Here is an 11,215-nt window from a genome sequence, read left to right on the forward strand (position 1 = left end):
GACACACACACGAACATGGGCGGGTCCCCGAAGCAGGGAAAGTTCACTGAGCACCTACCGTAGGCCAGGCCCTGGCTAGGTAGGCAGTGGGGATCCAGTCCCACCTTCACGGACCTGCCTCCCTTGGGAGTTCAAATCCAAGCACGGAAGCCTCCCCTACCTCAGGGCCTTTGCACCTGCTGTTCTGCTGGTGGGGAGTGTCCTCTCTGTAGAGCTCACTCTGGCTGGATCCTTTACACTCTGTCTCAGAGCGGCCCCCCATCACTCTGTAGCCCACTGGCCTATTTTATTTCCTCAAGGCATCCATCGATTTTTTTTTAAGATTTTATTTATTTGAGAGAGGTGGGGGAGAGCACAAGCAGAGGGGAGAGGCAGAGGGAGAGGGAGAAGCAGGCTCCCTAGGAGCCTGACGCAGGGCTCGATCCCAGGACCCTGGGATCACGAACCAATCAGAAGGCAGGCGTTTAACCAACTGAGCCACCCAGGCGCCCCACATCCATCACTTCTAAAACTGTCTTGTTTACTTGTGTTTACTGTCTGCACACCCACCTAGATCAGCTTCTGGGGAGAAGGGCCGTTGAGTTCCCCACTGTTCCCCCAGCGGCTGGAGGAGTGCTGTGTCTGTAGCAGGTGCTCAGGATTTGAGTGAATGCAGCTGACCTCACACACGTGTGGTTGGCCTTTCCCACTGCCCCCCAGGAAACCCTATTATTCGTCCTAACAACGTCAGCTGTTCTGTGCCCCCGCTGGGGCAGTCTTGCTCATTTGGTCCCACTAACACCGCTGAGGAGGTGAGTCACCACCAGATGAGGCTGAGGCTTGGAACTGCTCAAGGTCACTCACTGGCGGGGGGGCAGGCAGAAACAGAGAGGATGGGAATGGGAGGGTATGGTCAACAGCCAAGGGCTTGCCCCTATCAAGTAAGCCAGCCCCTGAAAAGGGCTGCGTACGTGTCACATGTGTGGGGACAGAGAAGGGTGTGGTGACCCCGTCACCTGGAGGTGTATCTGTGGGGCTGGATGCTTGTGTGCAGTCCTCAGCCTGGAGGCACACAGAATACTCTTTCCTGCCCTTAGGAGCAAGCCTTGGACCCCACATCCCATCATTCTGGCCATGCCCACGACTGAGCAGAGCCCTGGACAGGGAGCAAGGCCCAGTGAGGACATTTCCGACCAGCAAAACCCCTCCTACCTGGGCTGGGTGGGCAGGTGGGCTCCAGGGCTAGTCTAAGGGTAGTGGGGAGCCCCCCAGGCTGTGGCCAAGGGGATGAGGGCGGGGCTCCTGCCAAGCTCAGTGTCCTCCCCAGAACCTGAGTGGGGAGACTGCCAAGAGAATCCCACAGAGGCAGAGCCCAGGTCCCATGCCTGGCTCTGCCAGAGGTGCCTGGTGGCCTTGGACCATGTCCTGACCCCTTCTGCCTGTGGGCTTGACCCCCAAGACCATGGGGAATCCTGGTGAGGAGACCCTGGTAGGAAGGGGGAGAGGGATAACTGCCCTCTCCAAAGCCTAGAATGAAGCCCTGGGGCCCTCCTGCAGGATGCTGCCCACTCACCCCCTGGCGGCCGGGGCCTGAAGTGCAGCTCCAGCCGCTCGGGAATCAGGATCCGGAGGACCCAAAGTCAGGAGGCACTGCGGCAGCTAATGGGTCTTCTGCATTAGCCCAAAACGGGCTTTGAAGCCCACTCCCCCAGAGCTCAGAAGGGGATCCACAAATGCTGGGCAGAAGACATCATGGGAGGAGCCCCTGCTTGGGACTCACCTGTGCACCCCAGACCTCACCCTGCCTGTCTCAGGGCCCTTGTCTAATTTTAGCAACCTGTTGTGGGCTTCCAACCTGGGCATTAGGACCTCACCCCACTCAATGCGGGCACCATGCTAACTGGGAACCAGAGGGACAACTTGGGCCACCTCGAATGTACTTGGCCAGCAGGTCCACAGCACCAGCCCATCCCCATCTAGCACCACCACTGCAGGGGGGTGTCAGAACCAGGTGGACAGCGGCTCACGGCTGGGCTGGGAGCACCCAGAGCTGCCCCAGCTGCAGCCTCAAGGGATCAGAGGCAAAGCACACTACGTAACCGAAGGCTGTTGTGAGGCAGCTCCGGCTGGGGATGGGCTCAGCAGAGTCCACAAGAGCATTGGGACATCTGGAATGCCAGGACTGAGGCCAAGCCAGTCCGAACTCGAGAGGCCGGGACGTTCAGAGTTGAGAGGCCAAGGTGCTCAGCAGCACTACGGGTCCCCAAACCCAGAGGACAGCAGATGCCCAATTTGCTGGTCAATAGAGCACAGGGCGGAGGCTAAACCATTCCATCCCAGAACGAAGGGGCCCGATGGCTTCACCGGCTGGCCAAATCTCACCTGTGTGTGCTCATGTCCCCAACCTGTGTGACAGAGCTGGGGGAGCTCTCCAAACCAGCACCTTCCCCAGTGTCAGCACTCCAGGGTCCTAGCAGGCCCACCCTCTCCCAGTATCACATGGCAAACAAGCCATCATTGGAACCCAATCCTACGTGGATTAGTGACTAAATTATTTACTCTTACTCTCAACAGAGCAGGGTTGGTCCTGCCATGCCCATCAGCAACTCCAAAGACCACAGCGCACACAAAATCCTCAGCCTCCTTCCCACCGGGCCACCACCCACGCTGTGCAAAACGCACGAGCTCTGCAGCAGGGCCCGCTCTCACCCGGGCACACACGCACCTGCCCGAAGCCCGCTGCCCCGGCCCGGCTTCGACAGTCCAGGGCGCAGCTTTGAGCCCCCCTTACACCCTATCTGCTCCAGGCCCGAGCCAGACAAGCGGTAGGGGAAAAAGGACACCTTCTGGCGAAGCCCAGAGGCCAAGGGCAACATCTCTGAGAACACTGACGCCCCTCACAACACGGAAGCAAAACCAGAGGCAGAAATCACTGGAAAATAATGTTTATTGAGATCCCACCAGCTGCACAATCTGCTCCTGCCATTAAGCTCCTTCTTCCTTTGCAATTCGGTCTTTCTTAAGTGGTCCCTGTGGAGAGAGGGCAGTGGGCAAGGTCAGAGGGAGGAAAGCAGCTGGGCACGAAGAATACCCCACACACGCCGACGGGATCAGACACTGCACGGACTCCCGGTGTGGGCACAAGCTCAGGACCCCCAGGAGCCAGCCCAGCTGCGTCCTTCTGCACCAGCACCAGATGGGCAGGCGGCAGGCTGACAGGGGACATCAACTGGGAACCATCCCAACCCCAGCCAGAGGGCGGCCAGGTCAGGGTGCTCACCATGAATGCTTTCTTCTCCTCCACCGTCTGGAATCGGCCGTGGCCAAACTTGGAGGTGGTGTCAATGAACTTAAGGTCAATCTTCTCCAGGGCCCGCCGCTTGGTCTGCACCAGCAAGGACTATGGGCCAAGAGCGGAAGGTTAGTTTTGAAGAGCTGGGCCATCCTCTGCTCCTCTTGGTCCCCAGGTCCCCTCAGTAGAGGGCAGAGGATCAAAAATCTCAGCCCCTCCCGCAACACCTCCTGGCTAGCTGGTTTACCCAAGGATCTCGCCCTGCCGCCAGACTGAGCAAACAACGCAAGCACAGCAAACAGCTGGGCCAAGCCCGACTGGGAATTTCCTCCTCCCAGGACTTCAAAGCTGCTGTTTGAGTGGCAAGCCCCCCCACTTTTCCTTTGAACTCCCCTCCACAAAGTGCGGGCACTATGTTCCGCTGTTACCCATCACTCCCCCCTCTGCTGGAGGGCCGAGCTCCCGCCTACCCGCCCTGACTGCGGAGAAGGGCCCCGACCTCACCTTGCGGAGAGTAAGCACTCGCTTCTTGGTTCCCACCACACAGCCTTTCAGCATGACAAAATCATTGGTCACTTCACCATAGTGGACAAAGCCACCCTGGAAAAAACCAAGGCGTCAGGTCAGATCAAGCACAGACAATACACACGAACGACCCCTTCAGGTTCAGGTGGCCTGCTGCCCGATGACCGCCAGGCTGTTCTCAGAAGGAAGGCAGCAAGGAATGTTTCCGCAGTCTGACTCGGGCGCTGTGCCCAGCGCTCATTCCAGAGCCTCATCACTGAACAGCTGGGTCTGAGACCCCACTTCTCACCAGCCAGCCCCACCAGTGGAAGACCCGGCATTTACAAGGAACAGACAGCTGGGTGCGGTCTGTGCAGGGGACATTTAACAGGCTCTGGAAACATGGCCTCCATGCATCAGCCAGGACCCAAGAGCACTAGGGTCCCACCCCACAGGTGAGGCCTGGCGCAGATTCACACAGCATGAGGGGAAATCCCTGCCAGAGCTAAGACTCTAGAGGCTGTGAGAAGACAACTCTCGTTACTCACCAGAGGGTTGATGCTCTTGTCAGACAGATCATAATCAGTGGAAGCATTGTTCTTGATCAGTTTGCCATCCTTGATGAGGTAGCCCTGGCCGATCTTATAGATCTAAGTAAAGGAATAAGCATTTTAACACTGAGAGGGCAACAGACTCACGTGTCCCTGGACAGCAGGCTGGCTCCAGGACAGCCAGCCACCAGGGGCAAGTAACCCTCAGCTCAGCAGTGGGTTAACCAGCACAGCACTCTGGATGGAAAGCAGCTACCAGTCCCTGACGAGGGACCCCAGCCCAGGGGCAGAAAGAAGAACCGGCTGGGCCTGAAGATACTGCCACTTGGCTGAGACAGTGCACGGAGGCCTCCCCCAAACCCTCAGAGGCGAAGGAAGGGACAGACAAGGCTGTCATCCCGGGTCACTCCAAGTCAGCTGTACCAGTACCACCTTTGACGACACCTTACAAATCCCACCCAAGAACCCAAACCATGCCCATCAGACAAGATGAGCACCTCAAGTCCACGCGCATTCCAGAAGCTCCCCACCGCAGCAGCGCTAACGGGAACCGGAAACCACACCCCCAACACGGGGCTCATCTTTCCCTTCCCAGCGTCAGTCTCCACAGGAGCCCCCTTGGCACCTCACCTTCTTGTTGATCTCAGTGCGGTGATGGTAGCCTTTCTGCCCAGCCCGAGCCACGGAGAACGCCACTCGGGCGGGGTGCCATGCCCCAATACAGGCAACCTTGCGCAGGCCCCGGTGGGTCTTGCGGGGGAGCTTCTTAGTGTGCCAGCGGCTGGTGACCCCTGCAAGAGACGCGAGCTTGTCACCGGGGCATCTGGCACTCGTGCCACCGGCCCCTTTCCTGCCGAAGGCCAGTTCACCCACTTGTGGCGCACGCACACAGAACATTGGACACACGGGTTTAATGTCCTCTCCCCCCTCGTATTTCCTCAGGTTGACCACAAGGCTAGACATAAACCTCTTCTCAGCCTGTAAGAAAAGGCCTTGGAGGATCAGCCCCGAACTAGAAGGGGACCATATACGCTTCACAGCATCCACCAAGTTCCTCGCCGGCAGAGCCCCCGCCCCCCCAACTTCCCAGTCCCCTCTGCCTTCTGCACCGGCCTGCAAATGCGAGGGGTTCAGATGGATGGGGAGGGATCTCCCCCAGTCCTCCACACTTCCCTCACGCCTGACTGCACAGCTGTTCTCGGAAGGCAGGCAGCGAGGCAAGTTTCTGGAATGTTACTCAGGCCATGCGCCAGGCACACACTGCACAGCCTCAAAGGTCTGGACCTGAAACCTAAGTTTTACCACAACTTGGCCCACCGCAAAGCTCACCCTTGTAGCCTTTGCCCTTGGTGACACCGATGACATCAATCATCTCGTCCTGCCCGAACACCTGGTTCACAGGCACCTGCTGCTCCAGCCTCTCGCGGGCCCAGTCCAGCTTCTCGGCCACTGTGCCCCCGTTCACCTGGATCTCCATGAGGTGGGCCTTCTTCTGGCGAAGAGGAAGCAGACGCATCTAGGACGGAAGCAACAGAGCTTAGATCCCGAGCTTCGAGCTCTCCTTCCACGGCAAGGGAACTCGGTGGGCAGAACTGTCTGGCAACCTTGAACCTCAAGTCTCCCTACCAGCAAAAAAAACTCATTCCTGTGTTCTAACCCCCGCACTGGGTACGATTCCCCTTTTCAATTCTGACGCCCAAGTTCACCATGATGAGCTGATCCGTAACAGACACACAAGGGCCATGCTAACACAAGGAGACCAGAGACAAGATCCTAGGACCAACTAGCCCCATGTTCCTCCTCATCAGCAGGCTTCTGGCCGTTCCCTCGGGGTACTGCCCTGGTTTACCCTGGCCATCTATCTTGGTCTATTCACTGTCAGTAAGGCATTTACAACGTGGGAGTGGAAATAGCACCTCAGTCAAGGGTACAAGCTGCAAATATTAGGGGAAAAAAAGGAACTCAAGCCGAAAGCTTTTCATTAAGAGCAGCCCAGCACTGTTCTACAGAACGTTCTTCAGTAATAGGCATACAAATGTAAGCAGATATGGTCATTGCTAACTGTAGGGAAAATGAGTACTTAGGAACCGGACGTAAACCTAAGATGATGGCTCAGACCAAGTGTATGAGGTAGGCATTCTAACCGAGTCAGGAAAAGGCCCACTCCGTTTGTAGCAAGTCAGATTTGAGCGCAAATGGCCAACATCCTACTACTGCCTACTGTTTTCAGGTAGGCGTTTTACAACATTAAGGAGTCACCAGTTCCTCCACCACTTTTTCTACAATGGGGCACGGTTTCCCTGATACAAAGCCCATAGAGACACAGCGCCCTCTGCTGGCAACAGAGAAACCAACCCACCGGCCTGGAGGCAGCCCTGGCTGCCTTCTCAGACCAACAGCGTAGTCTTAGCCTGGCCCCAGAAATCAACGGCGGCGCAGGTGGCCCAGGCTGATCGCTGGATGCCCATCCATCCAGACAAGCCTAAAGGACCGGAATCCGACTTACCATCCCTCTAAAATCCTGAGACTTGGCACAAAGTCAGCTTGAGCTGAGGATCAACTCAGCAGGTAACTAGGTAAGCACAAGGTAGTTACCTTGAAGCAGTGGGACAGTCGCCCTCCTTTTGTGCCCCTTGTCAGAGTGCTCACCTGGGTGTGGGCGATGACGCGGATCACCTGGCAGTACTTCTTCATGCTGCTGAAGTCCTTCTCCAGCTGCTTTTTGCCATCATCATCCTGCCACTTCTTGCAGTATTTGGTGAAGGCCTTCTTCTTAGACTTATGCCTTCAGGAGCAGAGCAGAGTTGGGGAGGGGGCCGGGTGCAGGCCTTCATCACCCCTCCAGGGGGTGAGCGGAAGGCACACTGGCACCACATGGGGACAGGGCTCATTGCCGGCTTCTAAGGAGCCTTTTCCACCGGCAAGCGGAGCCTGGATGGAGCTCATCGGGCAGAGCCGAGCGGAGCTGAGCAGAGGTGCACAGAATTAACGCAAGTCACAGCATTCAAGCACACGCGAATTCTTGCTCCGGCTTAGCCATCAACCCACCCACACTCCCAGGCAGCACTGGGGGAGTTACACTGCTCTGTTTTAACCGGACTCTCAACACTTCCCAGAACTGAGAGAACACTGAATACCGAGTCCTCAGCCAACACCCACTAGGGTGAACATGAAGGTCTGTCCTCCTATCTGTTCTGTTCAGGAGGCAACTAAACCACACACCAGAGCAGCTCTCCCCCTGCTACAGAGAAGCCCAGCACAGGGTATTCTCTTCTCTCCTAATACTAGTCCAGGGCCTCCTCACCCCTTACCAGATTTTATTTATTTGAAAAAGAGGGAGGAAGAGGGGACATGAGCAGAGGGAGGGAGAGGGAGAAGCAGGCTTCCTGCTGAGCAGGGAGCCACATACAGGACTTGATTCCAGGACCCTGGGATCACGACCTGAGCTGAAGGCAGTGGCTTAACTCACTGAGCCACCCAAGTGCTCCATCCCCTTACCAGTTCTTATAAAACCGCCTTTTGCATTCATCACTGATGTGCTCGGCAAAGATGGTCTTAAAGGTACGGAGGCCTCGAGGGGTTTCCACGTAGCCCACGATGCCCACAACCACCATGGGTGGCGTCTCCACAATGGTCACAGCCTCCACAACTTCCTTCTTGTTCACCTCTGCCGAAGAGAGTGGTCAGACTGGAGTGGGATGGCTAGAATCGCCCGCAAGGGATTCACGGTGTTTTGTGTGAAATGCCCATTTAGGTCAAGAGAGCAATGTGCTTTGGGTAACAGGCAACTTTGTGGAAATGGGGCCTTATCACCAGTCTGGACTCCCAGGCCTGTCCTTACCACATACATTACAATTCTAACTCAAAAACATTTCAGGACTCTATGACAAACAGTCCAGCTTCAGTTCTCATCACAAATCTCTAAAAGCAAATTCCTTATTACCTAGATAATACAAGAGTACGAAGTATAATGGGTTGTGGTAATAGCTGAGCTCAGCGTAGACATTCAATACCAACATTAGTATGTACCATGTGGTTCAGTAGCCAGTATTTTTTTATCTTAAAGATTTTATTTATTTATTTGATAGAGAGCGAGCCAGAGAGCACAAGCGGAGGGAATGGCAGAGGGAGAGGCAGAAGCAGGCTCCCCACCGAGCAGAGAGCCCGAAGTGAGGCTCGATCCCAGGACCCCGGGACCATGACCTGAGCCGAAGGCAGACGCCCAACCATCTGAGCCACCCAGGCACCCCACCAGTGCTGTTTTACTTAGTGATTTTTCTCCTTTGCACTTCATAACCCAGCGACACAGGCAGCATTCAAGCTTTTAGATTAAGGTGCACCGGTACTAATTAGCATACTCCTCTACGCTGTGGCCCTTGAAAAATTTACTCACGTGCTGCTCTGACTTCAATACATCCCCCCACCTAAAGCAGTAATGCCAGCCACCTGTAGCCTTTAGTAGGAATCAATCCTAATGGAGATTTCCATCCTGTCAAGAGAAGGTCTGCCCTCCTTTGACTAGTCTAGTCCATCCCCATCCTCCGCTCCTAACAACCACCACCACCCCCAACCAGTGTGAAGGGTCCTGCTTGTACTCACTGGATCCTGGCCTGTCCACCTCCCGAACGATGTGAGTCATGCCAGCCTTGTAGCCCAGGAAGGCTGTGAGGTGGACAGGCTTGGAAGAGTCATCCTTGGGGAAGCTCTTGACCTTCCCACGGTGCCGGCTGCTGCGTTTCCGAGGCAAGAAGCCCAGGGACCCATGCCTGGGAGCGGAGAACTTCCTGTGAGACTGGGCAAAAAGGATCAACGTTAGCACTCAAACTTTTGTCAAGCAGCTCACTTCTGATGCCCGGCTTTGCCTCAGTGGTGAAAGGATCCGCCGCAACGCGTAGTCCACACCAGAGACCAGCGGCCCAGCTAACAAACACGCTTACAGGCTGACCTGGGTTCACTTTGAGAAAGGTCACACGACCTAAATGACTTGAATCTTTGCCACAAAACCTCATTTTTTGATCTAAGAAAACGTACCCTCCCCTTTTTTCTCTAAATAGGACAAAAGCACACCAGCTGATGTCCTTAAAATCATTTCACAGGTGGCTTTACGATCAAGTCAACACAAAACGGCTGCTGGGACCAAGAGCTGGGTGGCAGACGGCACCACAGGCTCCCCCGGCTAGAGTGACACCCGAAGGCCACTAGAACTCGACGGAGCCAAATCAGAACATGACAATCAGCACAGAGCCTCTGTCCGCCCGTCAGTGAGTTCATCATCTGTGGTTCCTGGGAACTCCAGAGGCCTTACACCGGGTACCAACGTCCCACCCAGGTCAGCCCGAGGCCTCAGCAACCCCGGCCCAGGGTCCCCTCCCACGTGCTACCGTGATTTCTGCACCTCCCCCGGTCAGCACGAACAGGGCCTAGCGCCCCCACTCAAGGTCCTCCTGACCAGTGTGCTCACAGACTCCAATCTAGATCCACACTCAACTGCTGAGCTCGAGAAATGATCTGGGACTTGAAAATTTCCGGGCTCGGGGCCTCCGAACCGGAGCCCGCCCCGCCGGCCTTCGCCAACCACAGGCCTCTCCGCTGTTTTCAGAAAATAGGCCTCACTGTGGATCTCGCTAAGTCTCCCGTGCTCCCGGAGCAGGGCCCCCGCGCCCGCCGAGTTGAGATGGCGGCGATGCGCCACGGATTGAGCCGCACCGCCGCGCCAACAAAGACGAAAACGCCATAGAGAAACGTACCATCACGCCGCCAAATGCTACCGGTAGAGGTCGGAGTGCTCGCGACGAGCCATTTATAAAGCCCAGCCTGGGCCCGCCCCTTCCGGCGTGCGAGCGCGCGCCCGCGGTGGACGCCGGGTCGTGGGGCGGGTAAGGGTCGCCATTTCCACGCACGCTCGTCCCCGCCTAGCGTTCGTTCGGAGCTGGACGTCACCCTCGGGGGCGGGGATTAGGGACTACGGCGAGCGACCGCGTTCAAACTTCGGGAAGAGCCGCGGAAACGCTGGCGGAGGATTGGACTGCGGCGGCCGTAGGGCTTTAGGTCGCTGCCAAATTTGCTGAAAGACGCCGTTACGCTGAAGCTAAGTAGCTGCGTCTTTTTTTCATATGAAATGCAGTCACCTCCAGGATTGAATAACCCAGCTGTGGGTTTCAGTTCCAAAGCGCCTTCGCACGTGGTGTCCCATTTCTTTCTGTCCCACACAGTAAATCCGCGGTGTTGCCATTTGGCGGGGGAAATAGGTTGGGACGAGTTGACCCGCTGCCACCTGCTCAAAGTTGGAGAGAAAAGACTGAAAGCCCGGTTTCCTGGCTCCCATCCCAGAGCCGCTTCCACGACACCTTTAATGCGTTGTTTTCGGACATCCGTCCCTCCAGCCTCATCTCGGCCACTACTCCCGGTGTCCAGCTGCTGTGGCCCCGCTTCTGAGAGTCAATGAGGCGGCAAAACGACCTCAGGACCTGCGGTGACGGGTCCAGCTGCCCAGCCTCGGAGCCTGGCCCTTCAGCCTCGGGGACCCTCGCTGATCTCTGCTTGCACACCCACACCCCCACCTCCGTGACCCAGGGGGCTCCTAAGTGCTCTCCCTGCCTCCAGGCTTGCCTCTCCAAACCTTTTTTAAGAATCAAACGTCGGGACGCCTGGGTGGCTCAGTTGGTTAAGAAACTGCCTTCGGCTCAGGTCATGATCCTGGAGTCCCGGGATGGAGTCCCGGGATCGAGTCCCACATCGGGCTCCCTGCTCGGCAAGGGAGTCTGCTTCTCCCTCTGACCCTCCCCTCTCTCATGTGCTCTCTCTCTCTCTCTCTCATTCTCTCTCTCAAATAAATAAATAAAAATAAAAAAAGAATCAAATGTCATCTTCCCCTCACTGGAAAGACCCC

General features: G+C 56.5%; 1 protein-coding gene and 4 non-coding genes across 5 annotated transcripts; all 5 read right to left on the reverse strand.

The window, feature by feature from the left end:
• Positions 1-2,908: 2,908 nt before the first annotated feature.
• Positions 2,909-10,236, reverse strand: RPL3 (ribosomal protein L3). Its single transcript, XM_006746838.3, has 10 exons — positions 10,074-10,236; positions 8,926-9,118; positions 7,825-7,993; positions 6,976-7,111; positions 5,656-5,842; positions 4,957-5,117; positions 4,324-4,425; positions 3,776-3,871; positions 3,260-3,379; positions 2,909-3,009 (listed from the first exon to the last, which is right to left on the reverse strand). The coding sequence occupies exons 1-10, from the start codon at positions 10,074-10,076 to the stop codon at positions 2,965-2,967; spliced, it is 1,212 nt and encodes a 403-aa protein (XP_006746901.1). The 5' UTR covers positions 10,077-10,236; the 3' UTR covers positions 2,909-2,964.
• Positions 3,968-4,061, reverse strand: LOC115936814 (small nucleolar RNA U83B). Its single transcript, XR_004072207.1, has one exon. It is a non-coding gene; the product is annotated as a small nucleolar RNA U83B (small nucleolar RNA).
• LOC115936815 (small nucleolar RNA U83B) lies at positions 5,518-5,595 on the reverse strand. The gene has a single exon (XR_004072208.1). It is a non-coding gene; the product is annotated as a small nucleolar RNA U83B (small nucleolar RNA).
• On the reverse strand, positions 7,112-7,166 carry LOC115936816 (small nucleolar RNA U82P). Its single transcript, XR_004072209.1, has one exon. It is a non-coding gene; the product is annotated as a small nucleolar RNA U82P (small nucleolar RNA).
• Positions 9,542-9,605, reverse strand: LOC115936813 (small nucleolar RNA SNORD43). Its single transcript, XR_004072206.1, has one exon. It is a non-coding gene; the product is annotated as a small nucleolar RNA SNORD43 (small nucleolar RNA).
• Positions 10,237-11,215: the final 979 nt, after the last annotated feature.

This window comes from Leptonychotes weddellii, chromosome 5 (genome assembly GCF_054177405.1).
Source record: "Leptonychotes weddellii isolate Sample4059 chromosome 5, ASM5417740v2, whole genome shotgun sequence".
NCBI classification, from domain to species: domain Eukaryota; kingdom Metazoa; phylum Chordata; class Mammalia; order Carnivora; family Phocidae; genus Leptonychotes; species Leptonychotes weddellii.